The 14,531-nt window shown below is 40.4% G+C and overlaps 1 protein-coding gene across 2 annotated transcripts in view; it reads right to left on the bottom strand.

Moving 5' to 3' along the window:
* The window catches only part of LOC116359805 (gastrula zinc finger protein XlCGF28.1-like), a 31,265-nt gene that overhangs the window by 9,035 nt on the left and 7,699 nt on the right, over positions 1 to 14,531 (bottom strand). Inside the window, exons 1-2 of one of the 2 annotated variants that reach the window (XM_031813550.1) lie at positions 4,542 to 4,658; positions 1,596 to 1,848 (exon numbers count right to left, since the gene is read on the bottom strand). In XM_031813550.1, the coding sequence (XP_031669410.1) occupies positions 1,596 to 1,848; positions 4,542 to 4,649 (361 nt within the window). In that variant the 5' untranslated portion in view covers positions 4,650 to 4,658. Of the gene's footprint in view, positions 1 to 1,595; positions 1,849 to 4,541; positions 12,929 to 14,531 lie in introns of those variants that run through there. The other variant, XM_031813551.1, reaches the window with a different exon arrangement.

The raw sequence follows: 14,531 nt of genomic DNA on the forward strand, positions 1-14,531 counted from the left end.
GAATGATGTCTGTGAGTATAACAGAACTCATATGGCAGGCAAAAACCTGAGAAGAAATCCAAACAGGAAGTGAGAAATAGATTTTCAAAACAGTGCCTATTGAATTCACAGTGAGATATGGATGAGGTTGCACTCCCTAGGGCTTCCACTAGATGTCACCGTCTTTAGAAACTGGTTTGAGGATTCTACTATAAAGGAGGGGCTCATGAGAGCTCTTTGAGAAAGTGGTCTGGCAGAGAGCCTCGGTCTCATGACACTTGCTCCCGACAGAGTTAGCTCTCGTTACAATGCTTTTCTTCAGACAATGAAATTCTCCAGTTGGAAACTTATTGATGATTTATGTTAAAAACATCCTAAAGATTGATTGCATTCATCATTTGACTTATTTCTACAGACTGTAACGGAAAAATGGTTGTGTTTTTTTGACTTGGCTATGACCTAACATAATCATATGTTGTGTTTTCGCTGTAAATCACTTTTTAAATCGGAAACCATGGGTAGATTAAGTGACCCCAAACTTTTGAATTGAGATCAGGTGCATCCTGTTTCCATTGATCATCGAGATGTTTCGACAACTTGATATATAAAAATATTAAATATATATGTATCAGATATAAATCATCAGGATGTGACAGTCCACTTGTTATGTTCAACACTTCTCCAATCGTTGCCTAGTTAAATAAAGGTTAATAATAATAGTCAGGCTCTTTATGAGCATTAGCTCCTACTTCTCTCAATCCCGTTTTTATAAGTCTCCCTGTGTGACATTCCTTGAGACCAACCAGAAATGTTTCCTTGGCCAAATATTGTCATAAAAACAACATGTTCTCTCGTTTCTGCATCACCAAATGTTGCGCGAGGCAAAAGAGTAGGCTAGGTGAGCATCAATCGCTAGTTCGGTGCAGCAGACTGCAGGTGTGTAGTGCTGCAAGAGCGATGAGCCGCCACAATGGTGTTTTTTAATAAAGTTAGATCAATGTCTTGGACGATCACCTAATGATTAATTAGCAGTCCACATCACCAAATATTATAGCATAACATTACTTTTACAACAAAAACAACACCTGTTTTCTTACGAGATTTTAGGATGGTTTGCTGAATCATCCCAAACTCAACAGCACGCGCCATTAGGCAGAATGTGCTTTGACTAAAACAAAATACAGAAAGCAGAAAATAATTTAACACCATCTGCTCTAATTTGCTCACCAAACAGTATTTCAAGAAGATTTAAATGCATATTCCCATGAAATTGATTGAGATCAAACGATTGGCATGCAGACGCAGCTTGGTCTTTTCACTGGTAAAACGTGAAGAATTATAATTCAATATTGACAGTGATGATGCCATGGCCTATTTTGAAATGAGGTATGCCTAACTTGGTGATTGAGGGTATTAAACATTTTCAACGTTCTTGAGACAATGTGTGGGCAAAGGCAGGCGTTATAAGTTTAAATAGTTCTTACTTCGCTGGGAAGTCTTGAGTTGTTCAGGGATGTGTGATGTCAGAATTACAGAATTCAACCTAGCAATAGACTGGTCATAACTTATGGAGGTAAAATATATGAAGTTAACTTATAGATGGAACCAGCTCTTACCATGACTAACAGTTGTCCTAATCTTCTCCTCCTCTTCCTCTTCATCTTTAATGTTTACATTCAGCTCCAGTGTTTGACTGCAGTCCTCCAGCTTCACTGATGCCATCTCTGAATCCTGCAGAGCAAACTGGGCTCCACTGTCACAATCAGGACCCAGTAACTGTAGGTTTGGACTCAGTGTGGAAGGAGAGTGGGTGGCTGGGTTTGTCCTCACTGTTGATGTTAACGGCCTCAGACTTTTATCTGAGTCGGTCTGTAGTAATAAAGACAAACGGACACAAATTTTATTTCTTGACAGTTCTGGCACTTTATTCTGTAAAAATATTTTCTATTTTTTTCTTGTTCAATTATCTCATTTCAGTAGATCAGGTAGCTAATCGCTGACAAAATATTAATTCACATTAGACACAAAGTACACATTTTAAATTGCACAACATAAGTGCACTTAATCTATCGTAGATTTCCTAAATTCACATAAATGCATAAATGACTCAAAAACCATTTAGTACAAGATCACAGTATGTTTCAGGCAGCACTATGTACTATTTTCCTGAACCACCTTGTCTTCACTGTATTATTTCACTCACAAAAACCAATTGTATTTCCCATTCACACCATATTAAAAATTATCAGGGGTCGTACAGTGGCAAGTCAAATTCAAGGACTTTCAGGCACTAATATTTATTTACTTGAAGTCCCGTGTGAAAACCCTGAATTATAGATAAATATAGAAACAACTGAATGTGTCTGAATATTAGTACACATGTAAAGAACAGATAATGATTACATTCAGCTTCAAAACTGTAGAGCAACTGAAATGTTCTCTCTCTGATGAGGCACTATCCAAGTTGTTGATAACCTCACCAATGAAAGCTATGAAGTACATTTTATTCACTATTAAAGTATCCTTTGTCACAGTGCATTTATGGACGCAAGATTTCTGAACAGGCCTCGAAACCATGTCAGGACTAGTAGAAAGACCAGTTCTGACAGTAGGTCCTCTTACTACGGGACCAGCCATGGAAGCTCCATCAGTCTGACAGTAGGTCCTCTTACTACGGGACCAGCCATGGAAGCTCCATCAGTCTGACAGTAGGTCCTCATACTACAGGACCAGCCATGGAAACTCCATCAGACTGCACTGTAGTTCCACCAGTCTGTCTTACAGCCTCTGCATATGATACATCATGACGGATTCTATATATCTGAGCATCTCTCTGCACCTGGCATCCAACATTCACTGTAATCAAGTTCCCCACCACACTTGGCACATCTTTTCACTCAACATCTACTTGTCCCATTCTTTGGCATTTAAAAACACTGATGATTCACTGTTGCTGCTCCAGTTTCAACTGTTCTGCTATGGAACCCTGACCTGTTCACCAGACGTGCTACCTGTCCCAGACCTGCAGTTTTCAACTCTCTAGAGACAGCAGGAGCGGTAGAGATACTCACAATGATCGGCTATGAAAAGCCAACTGAAATTGACTCCTGAGGTGCTGACCTGTCGCACCCTCGACAACCACTGTGATTATTATTATTTGACAATGCTGGTCATCTATGAACATTTGAACATCTTGGCATGGTTCTGTTATAATCTCCACCCAGCACAGGCAGAAGAGGACTGGCCACCCCTCATAGCCTGGTTCCTCTCAGGGTTTCTTCCTAGGTTCTGGCCTTTCTAGGGAGTTTTTCCAAGCCACTGTGCTTCTACACCTGCATTGCTTGCTGTTTGGGGTTTTAGGCTGCGTTTCTGGACAGCACTTTGTGACATCAGCTGATGTAAGAAGGGCTTTATAAATACATTTGATTGGTTGATTGATCAGGCTGGGTCAAAATCTCTGACATTGAAGCTAAGGAATCCTATTCTGTACTTTTCCAGATAAAACCTAACACCTCAACAGCACTGATAAGCTTTCACTTCTTTAACCCTCTTTCCTACTGATCAACCTTTAGGCTTCAACCACTCTGTCTCCCTTCCCATGTTCTTTAACAATATCATCCATGGACACAGATGTTGGGAATTCAGAGATTATTACTCCCTTCAATGTAGCATCAGCTCCAGGGTCATGGCTTCTGAGCTTTGTCCCATTATGATTTTCCAATTGAAGAATATTCCCTTGCTGAACCTGACTAGTACAAGATATTAACAATCTACCACTTTCAATGTTTATTTCACCTTTAAACCAGGTAGGCTAGTTCAGAACAAGTTCTCATTTACACAGCTGCATCCCAGTTTAACTTCCTCTTTTTATGGCCTTGGTTAATCAGGGTGTAAATGAGGCCCTGTGGTCTCCTCAAACACCATCCCAACTTTCCACTCTAACACATTATTACTCGCAGACACTTGGTCCTCCATGGAATGAGTTTGACACGTGCTCCGATTAATCCACATTAATCGACGCCATTCCATGCAGTTGTCCTCTCTCTCCAAATGGTGAAGGATAACTTCTGTTAGTCTCAAAATAGAGGGAAGCTATCACACAGCCTCATGTCGCTTTTTCACCACGAATAAACTCATAGAAAGACAACCGAAATCGTTCCCGCCATTTGACTTGCCTCGTCCGAACCATCATGATCTCGCGAGCTTTCATTAACGAAACAGTGTATGTAAACTCGCGAGAACAGGATGGTTCGGACGAGGCTATTTTCCAGCTCATAAACATTTTACACAAAACCAAGAACATGTAAAAACGAACTTAAATAAGTGGAATCTTTATGAAATGACTTTGACGAAATTATGTACATACACTCAGACAAACCCAAAGTCTAGTTATGTGACCCTTAAAAAAATGTTTTAACACGTTCTTCACTCACTCGGTTTGACCCCAAAATAACACATACAATTAAAACCTTAACCAAACGTGATAATACATTGACGGATTTGTTACCTAGCATGTTATATATTCTCTCGACATTAGAAGGTTTAAACATGCTATTACATACCTGCAATGATACATTTGAAACGGACACAACCACTATCGACACAACAGCAGTTCTGTCGTTTCGCCCCGGAACTTCCTGTTCCCCACTACTATAGTGCAGCAGCGTCATCTTCTTCTCTGGTATACTGACATTTGCACAACTATAACGTGTCTACCGCCACCTACTGTAAGGTTAGTAAACTGTAGAAAAATATACACGTCCAATGCTGAAAAGGGGAGGGGGAACAACGACATCAAAACAAAATACACATATAGATAAATAAACTTCCTTCTCGTTCAGTCACAGTCCTATTCAAATCACATCCCTACACAGTCTCATGGGCCTCGTAGGGAGGAACATCTTCAGTCAGTATTCCCTGCAATCAGTTTAAATTATGGATGTGGTCTTAAATTCAATCTGGTGTGCCAGAGTAGCAGAGCTGGTTAGGCTGTGTTCATGTTATCCAGAGCATTGGTTACTTTAACTGTGCTTCAGGCAACAATTTAATAACGCATTTTTTGCCGACGCTTACTGACACCGGCGGTATTCAAGGGGTGTTGAGCGTTTGTTTTTCATAAATTATTCTGCCCTCTGGCACTCAGACGAGAGTGGTCTGAAATCGGAGTATATAGCCAGAGCGAATTTAGGAATGCAGACCATGTCTGAGTGTTGGAGTGTGCAATTTATGGCAATTTATGTGAATTATCGTGGCAGGTTAGGAGACTGAGGTTAAGGTTTGGAAAAGGGTGAGGGTTAGGTATTTGTTTACCATGCAGGTTAGGATAATTAACGTGGCAGGTTAGGTGAATTACCGTGGCAGGTTAGGAGACTAGGGTTAGGGTTAGCTACAATGTAACAGATGTCAACAACTGTTTGCGGTCTGGAATTACACCTCTTTCGGATCAAGGGGCCAGGTTTCCAGTCTGTAAACATGCTTCCACTGTGCTCAGAGGGCATTGTCCGTACTGCAGTTAAAAGCTGAAGCACGGCCCAATTCCTATTGATGGCCCCATTGCGAAGTCACGTTTTTTTTTTTTAAACAAGACAATTTACTCATCAAGTCTGTAAACAAAACATCCATTGAATTATTCAAGTAATTGCCGTAGTCAGATTTTTTCCCATCACTCACAGCCAAGGTTAACCATTTTAGATTCATGCTGTGAGGTGGGTGAGCTTATGCCACATGCAGATGCTGAAGGGAAAACACACCTCTTGACCTGCTGTTTATAATGTAGGTGCAGCCTCGTCTCATAGACTAGGTGTACCATAGTACATATAAATCAAGGACTCTCAAAACAGTATTATGTTACGTTTTTCTGGTTACAACAGACAAATGGTTACTCAATACATGGGATTTGGTGGTGCTGTACTGTAACAGCGAGCTGAGCCAGTTGAAAGTATTGACAACAGGGATATATTGTTGGTGACTGTGTGCTCCTTCATTAGTTTTGTGTTTATTATTATTTTACTTCTGGTACCCTCCTACCTGAGAGGCATGAGGCCTGAGAGGCGTTGCACTGTTAAAATCATCCCAGTGTGGAGATGAAACACCTGTGTGTTGCAAAGATACATGCTCTGTCCTCTCTGCTCTACCTAGGTGTTTTAATGTGGGTAATACAGAGATAATGCTAATACCGAGAGAACCACTGCTCTACCTAGGTGTTTTAATGTGGGTAATACAGAGATAATACTAATACCGAGAGAACCACTGCTCTACCGAGGTGTTTTTATGTTGGTAATACTAATACAGATAACCACTGCCCTACCTAGTGTTTTAATGTGACTCATACAGAGAGAACCGTTGGACATGCATTTTCCATTATGCCATTGTGTTTACCACTTCAGATCCTTAAATTGTAGTTTGAAGCATATACAGGGCATTATACAAGACCCCTCGACTTTTTCCACATATTGTTACATTACAGGCTTATACAAAAATTCATTAAATGCATGTTTTACCCCTCATCAATATACACATACATTTATACAAATGAATACCTTATTTGCATAAATTTTCAGACTAACGCTCAATGAGTGAATGGGTGTGGAGTCAGGCGCAGAGAGCGGGATGCAGGGAAAAACACGCTTTAATCTCCAAAATCAAAGGAACAAAATAGTTATACCCAACACAGGAGTAACTATAAAAACAAAATAGTACCCTTTGGTAAAATACCAGGACAGCGAGAAAACCCAACAAAACACTACCACCTCTCACAAATACAGAAGAACAAGCCCGCACAAACAGAAGCGGGCTAAACGAACTTAAATAACCCCACCCTAACAACCAAACAATGAACAGGTGAAACCAATTAGACAAAACCAAACGAACACGGAACAAAGGATCGGTGGCAGCTAGTAGACTGGCGACGACGACCGCCGAGCGCCACCCGAACAAGAAGGGGAGCCACCTTCGGTAATATTCGTGACACAGACCCTTTCCTCTGAGACTCAAAATTCAGCTCAAGTGCATCCTGTTTCCATTGATCATCCTTGAGATGTTTCTACAACTTGATTGGGGTCCACCTGTGGTAAATTCAAATGTATGGACATGATTGGAAAAGGATCACACCTGTCTTTTTAAGGTCCCACAGCTGACAGTGCAAGTCAGAGCAAAAACCAAGGAATGAGGTCGAAGACATTTTCCGTCGAACTCCGAGACAGATTTGTGGTGAGGCACAGATCTGGGGAAGAGTACCAAAACATTTCTCAATTCTCTGTTTGCTGGGCTCCCCGCTTGTGCCTTCAAACTCAACAACTTACCACTGCTTCACCTGGCTATCAGCGGAGCCTTGTCTGGCAACGAAACAGTTCATTCAGCCTCATTTACTGCCTTTTAAAATAACATGGCTGACTTACTAAAACAATTGTGGTTTCTACTGACAATTGAGATGTACAAACTATGGCATAAGGGGACGATAAGAGGCAAACCGTAATTTCGATTAAGACATTAATGAGCGAGCTAGGATGGACGTAGTCAATGTAACTATTTGTTCAGCACTTTGGAAATGTACAGCAACATAATTCAGAACATGGGCCGTTCTTAGTGTTCTCCCTGTACGCCAAGTCAGAACCGTAGGATAAATAAAGGGGCATACATGCAGACAATGATTACATTTCTCAAAAACAGGTTATAGGCTACATGTGAACCACCAAGTCAGAACAGTAGGCAAAATTAAGATGTGAAACGAAATAAAATTATTAGGGTGAGGCACATGGGCTACTAACATCTTACTACACAACATACACTTAGTATTACTTTCTTAGCTACAGTATACACATCTCCCTGGCATATTACATCATTTATGCAGCAGCATACAAGACATTTTTGGACTCACCTTGTTGTGCTGTGCTCACTTGAACAGGAAGGTGACGCGGCTGAAATTTGTGGCCATATTTTGTCATCAAACTTGGTCAACAAAGTCTGTCATTCTCTGGATTTATGGTGCTTTCAAGACAACTGGGAACTCGAAGAAGAAAAAAAAGGAATCATGATGACGTCAGTGATCTTCATGTCGTAGCTGTAGAAAGAGGTCCCAATTTACAATTCTGAGTTGGATGAAAGTTCAAAACGTATTTTCTCAGTCGTAGCTTGTTTTTCCCCAAGTTCCCAGTTGTTTTGAACTCACACATGTCAGATTTTGCAGGTCCGAGTTAAGTTGATTTGAGCGTGGCACAAATCAAGCTTCATTGACAGCATGGCCAATGTTGAATGTTTACAGTTTTAAACTAGGAAAAGAGCCCCTTAATCTTAGACTTGGGACCACACAGCCACTACACTGAATAGTAGGCTAATGATTGCTTTGCAATGCTTGCAGTTAGCCACTGATTCCTTCCAAACCACTCATTGTTGAATTTGCAATTTGTTGTGTGATGTTTATGTCCAATGACCGATGAGCACCGACACATTTTATCTAAAATTTCTCATTATTTCTCTTCATAAGACAAAGATTAAAAAGGATTTGCCAGTAGACTGTCAACTTGATTCATGATGATGACTGCTAGCTCAGATTTTGAAAGTATGATGCTGACATGATCAGTCCAATCAAAGCGACTGTAGATATCACATGATTTGAAGTTATTCTATCTGTGGACAATGACCTTAAGCCTTCTTGGATGGGCACTTCTAATATAACTCTATGGCAGCACCCAAGGGGCTTGAATTTCAATTTCTTCCCTTAGACTTGGCAGTGATGTATTGTCCCCATGAATGACAAAACACTGAGCCAATCACAGCACTAAGCTCAGTATTTTCTGCTGGCTTGCCCCACCTCCACAGAAAGCACTGATCGAGGCTGAAACACCTGCATTTTGGAGATGCCTTACTCAAGAAAACCAAATAGACCATGTTTGTATGCGGCTTTATTAACAAGTCAATAACATGTTTTTTTACATTGTTTGCAAACAGATACTTTATTTTCTCACTGTTTTATTGCTAAAACTGTGGTGCTCAAAACAGGTGGCTCACCTGCCCTGAATGATGGGTCTCCACTGAACTTATCTAGAACACTGCAGTCCGTCTGGGTGTTTAACCTTCCCGAGATCCCCCATGTCACCCTGCTCCTCCGTACATTCCACTGGCTTCCAGTGGAAGCTCACATCCACTACAAGATAATGGTGTTTACTTACGGTGCAGCAAGAAGAACTGCCCCATCTCTACCTTAAAGCTCAAACCCTGTATCCCAACCCGAGCACTCAGTTCTGCTACCTCTGGTCTCATGGCCGTCCCACTGCTACAGGAGGTCAAGCAACCTCTCAGCCCAGTCTAAGCACTTCTCTGTCCTACTGTCATACTGTCAGATCTAATATGAAGAACTGAATACAACCATAAGAACCATTCATACTGTCAGATCTAATATGAAGAACTGAATACAACCATAAGAACCATTCATACTGTCAGATCTAATATGAAGAACTGAATACAACCATAAGAACCATTCATACTGTCAGATCTAATATGAAGAACTGAATACTAAAGAGAAGAAGAGGTTGACCAGTACATATTCATGTAACTTTATTTTTCATTGGCAGATCAATAAAGTTTGCTGTTTTATCAGCATCTTGATATGCCACACCTGTCAGGTGGATGGATTATCTTGACAAAGGCTGAAATGCTCACTAACAGTATATATAAACAAAGTTGTGCACAACATTTGAGAGACATTAGCTTTTTGTGCTGGATCTTTTTATTTCAGCTCATGAAACCAACACTTTACATGTTTAGTTTATATTGGAGGTCCAATGTAATGTAACCTAACATAGATTAGGGCCTCATTTATTTCAATTGACTGATTTCCTTATACAAACTGTAAATCTTTGAAATTGTTACGTTTAGATTGTTGTTCAGTATAATACGACTTGCAGGACGTATCGTATGTTAAGAATGACAATTAGTATGTTATTTTACGCATTGCTATTCATACAATATGTTACGAACTTGTAATATGTATGATATGTTCCGAATTCCAATTTGTTGTTGCTGACATTAGCTTGGTTACGGGTGAGGGGTTTAAGATAGAGTTAAATGTGTTTAGGAGAAAGGGTAGCTAACATGCTAAGTAATAGCTAAGAAGTAGTAAGTAGTTGCCAAGTTGGTAATTAGCTAAAATGCTAAAGTCCTCCCGTGATGAGATTCAAACACTCAACCTCTGGCATGACGTTTGAGTTTACACGCCCACCCTTCCACAGAGCAGGAGTAAGGCTTCTCTCCTACGTGTAAACTGCCCAGTTGAAACTCTCCCTACAGACAGAGTCAGGCCAGGCTGAGAGGGAAGCAGTACCACCCAGTCAATTGGCAGACTAGTGTTTGTTTTCAAAATGAGAAGAATAACAGAGGGTATTCAACAAGTGCAAATCTTTACAGTAGAAGCCAACAAAACACACCAAAACTGACAAGGTGCACACTGATCAGTAAAGAGAGGCTAACATTCTATAACGCTCCCTTTCCTCTGCACAGTTCTCTCACAGTGAGAACCAATAGGATTACAGTGTTCTCCGCTTTCTTCATTTGATCCAATTACAACTTCTTTTATGAGATGAGAATTAAGTGATGGAGTGACTTTATTCTTAGCTGGTCAGAGAACCGATGAGGCTTTTCTCCTTAACCTCACTAGGGTAGGGGTCACTATTTTCACCTCCAGATTAAAAGCGTTCCAGAAGGACCAGAAGCTAGGAAATGCATACAATTAGTAGAATTGGAAAGACAACACTCCAAAGTTTCTAAAACTTAAAAAATATTGTCTGTGAGTATAACAGAACTGAAAAGGCAGGCAAAAACATGAGGAAAATCCATCCAGGAAGTGCCATTATTTTGAAATGGCTGTTTTTCCAATGAAAGCCTATCCACCATTTAAAGGGATAAGACCCAGATTCCGTTCCCTATGGCTAACACTAGATGTGAACAGTCTTTAGACATTGTTTCAGGCTTGTATTCTGAAAAATGAGGGAGAATGACCACATTGAGTCAGTGGATAGTGGGATGTCCCCAGGGCTGGGTCCTGCAGAGAGCACCTTTCTTGTTTTTCTTCTATATTGACGACGCTGTTGCCAGTTGAAATATTATCGATTATTTAGGCTAAAAACAACCTGAGGATTGATTATAAACATCGTTTTACATGTTTCTACAAACTTTACGGATACTATTTGGAATTTGCGTCTGCTCTTGTGACCGCATTTGAGCCATTGGATTACAGAACAAAATGTGCCAACAAAATGGAGGTTTCAAGATATAAAGAGGGACTTTATCGAACAAAATGAACATTTATTGTGTAACTGGGAGTGTTGTGAGTGCAACCATATGAAGATCATCATATTTCTGACTTTCGTGACTAGTCTACTTGGCTGGTAACTGTATGTAATGTTTTGTGTGCTGAGCGCCGTCCTCAGATAATCGCATGGTTTGCTTTCGCCTTAAAGCCTTTTTGAAATCTGACATGGCGGCTAGATTAACAACAAGTTAAGCTTTATTTTGATGTATTACACTTGTGATTTCATGAAATGTAAATATTTATAGTAATTAAATTTGAATTGGTCACTCTGCAATTTCACCGGATGTTGACCAGGTGGGAGGCAACCGTCCCAGGTACCCACAGGAAGTTAATGTATACGTTGGTGTGTTTTTAAGTTGCCCTGGTGAGAGAAACTCTTCCCACAGTCAGAGCAGACATAAGGCTTCTCTCCTGTGTGTGTTCTCTGATGTATTCTTAGCTCATTTGATGTTTTAAAATATTTTCCACAGTCAGAGCAGGAATAAGGCTTCGCTCCTGTGTGTATACGTTGGTGTGTTTTTAAGGTGCCCAGCTGAGAGAAACTCGCCCCACAGTCAGAGCAGAAGAAAGGCTTCTCTCCTGTGTGTGTTCTCTGATGAACCTTTAGCTCATTTGATGTTTTAAAACGTTTTCCACAGTCAGAGCAGGAATAAGGCATCTCTCCTGTGTGTGTTTTCTGGTGAACTTTTATCTCATATAATGTTCGAAAACATTTTCCACAGTCAGAGCAGGAATAAGGCTTCTCTCCTGTGTGTGTTCTCCGGTGAACTTTTAGCTCATTTGATGTTTTGAAGCACTTTACACAGTCAGAGCAGACGTAAGGCTTCTCTCCTGTGTGTGTTCTCTGATGAACTTTTATCTCATATAATGTACGAAAACATTTTCCACAGTCAGAGCAGGAATAAGGCTTCTCTCCTGTGTGTGTTCTCTGGTGAACTTTTAGCTCATTTGATGTTTTGAAGCATTTTCCACAGTCAGAGCAGACGTAAGGCTTCTCTCCTGTGTGTGTTCTCTGATGAACTTTTATCTCATATAATGTTCGAAAACAGTTTCCACAGTCAGAGCAGAAGTAAGGCTTCTCTCCTGTGTGTGTTCTCTGGTGAACTTTTAGCTCATTTGTTGTTTTGAAGCATTTTCCACAGTCAGAGCAGGAATAAGGCTTCACTCCTGTGTGTATACGTTGGTGTGTTTTTAAGGTGCCCAGCTGAGAGAAACTCGCCCCACAGTCAGAGCAGAAGAAAGGCTTCTCTCCTGTGTGTGTTCTCTGGTGAACCTTTATATAACCTAATGTTTTAAAACATATACCACAGTCAGAGCAGACGTAAGGCTTCTCTCCTGTGTGTGTTCTCTGATGAGCTTTTAGATGAGTTGATATTGTGAAGCATTTTCCACAGTCAGAGCAGACGTAAGGCTTCTCTCCTGTGTGTGTTCTCTGGTGAACCTTTATATAACCTAATGTTTTAAAACATTTTCCACAGTCAGAGCAGGAGTAAGGCTTCTCTCCTGTGTGTATTTTTAGGTGTATTTTTAGCTTTGATAGAAATGGGAAAATCTCTTCACAATGTGGGCAGTGGTGAGACCTCTTAGCTCTCTGATCTTCCTGCTGTTGCTCTCTGGATGTGGAGAATGTCTCCACATGGTATCCTGTGTGAACATCAGAAAAAACAGTCAGTTGGTGTGCTTTACATGTTAATCAAATGTATTTTATGAAGCCCTTTTTACATCAGTAGTTGTCACAAAGTGCTTAACCTGTCTGGTTCAAATCCCATAATTAAAATTATTTTACACCATTTTAAAGATAAACTTCTTGTAAATCCAGCCACAGTGTTCGATTTCAAATAGGCTTTACGGCGAAAGCACACCAAACGATTATGTTAGTTCAGCGACTAGACACAGAAACCAACACAGCCATTTTCCAACCAAGGAGAGCTTCACAAAAGTCAGAAATAGCATTAAAATGAATCACTTACCTTTGATGATCTTCATCTGGTGGCACTCCCAGGTCTCCATGTTAGACAACAAATGTTTGTTTTCTTCGATAAAGTTCATCTTGATGTCCAAATACCTCCGTTTTGTTGGTGCGTTTAGTTCAGAAATCCAAAGGCACAATAAGCACTCTCGAAAAGTCAAAAAACACAATAAAAGATAGTAGAAACATGTCAAACGATGTTTAAAATCAATCTTCAGGTTGCTTTTGTCATAAATAATCAATAATATTTCAACCGGACAAAAGCTTCGTCAATGGAAAAAGGTAAACAAGAAATGCGCGCTCCCGATCACGTGCCTGGCTCATATGGATGGAAATTTCCACTGTCCTCTCATTGAAAGCGGTGTATCTCCCTCATTTTTCAGAGTAAAAGCCTGAAACAATGCCTAAAGACTGGTCACGTGTTGAGGAAGCCATAGAGATCTGAAACAATGCCTAAAGACTGGTCACATGTTGAGGAAGACATATTTCCACTGGGTCTTTGTATGGTGGATAGGCTTTCAATGGAAAAACTGCCTTTCAAAATAATAGTACTTCCTGGTTGGATTTTCCTTGGATTTTCGCCTGCCATATCAGTTCTGTTATACTCAGACATTATTTTAACATTATTTAACAGTGTTTTCTATCCAAATCGACTAATTATATGCATATCCTAGCTTATGGGCCCAAGTAGCAGGCAGTTTAAGTTAAAATTCCAAATGCCGCCCCCTACCCTAGTGAAGTTAACTTCTTTGGGGTAGGGGGCAGTATTGGGTAGCTTGTAGGAAGTGGAAAATCTGAGGTTTGTAGTTATTCAACTCAGCTCCTATTGAAGATACCGTGTGATGTTAATTATTTTTCACTTCCCAAGGCTTCCACTAGATGTCAACAGTATTTAGAACCTGTTTTGAGGATTCTACTCTAAAGGAGGGGCTCATAAGGGCTCTATGAGTGAGTGGTCTGGCAGAGTGCCACAGCCTCGGTCTGGCGCGCTCACGTGAAAGGTAGCTACGTTCCACTTCATTTGTACAGACAAAGGAATTGTCCGGTTGGAACATTAATGAAGACTTATGTTGAAAACGCCCTAAAGATTGATTCTAAACATCGTTTAACATGTTGCTATGGACTGTAACGGAACTTTTTTTGACTTTTCGTCTGAAACTAGTGAACACGCGCCAACAAAAGGAGCTATTTTGAAATAAATGATGTACATTATCGAACAGAACAAGCACTTATTGTGGACCTGGGATTCCTGGGAGTGCATTCTGATGAAGATCATCA

This window comes from Oncorhynchus kisutch, unplaced genomic scaffold (genome assembly GCF_002021735.2).
Source record: "Oncorhynchus kisutch isolate 150728-3 unplaced genomic scaffold, Okis_V2 Okis05a-Okis16b_hom, whole genome shotgun sequence".
Taxonomy (NCBI): Eukaryota; Metazoa; Chordata; class Actinopteri; order Salmoniformes; family Salmonidae; genus Oncorhynchus; species Oncorhynchus kisutch.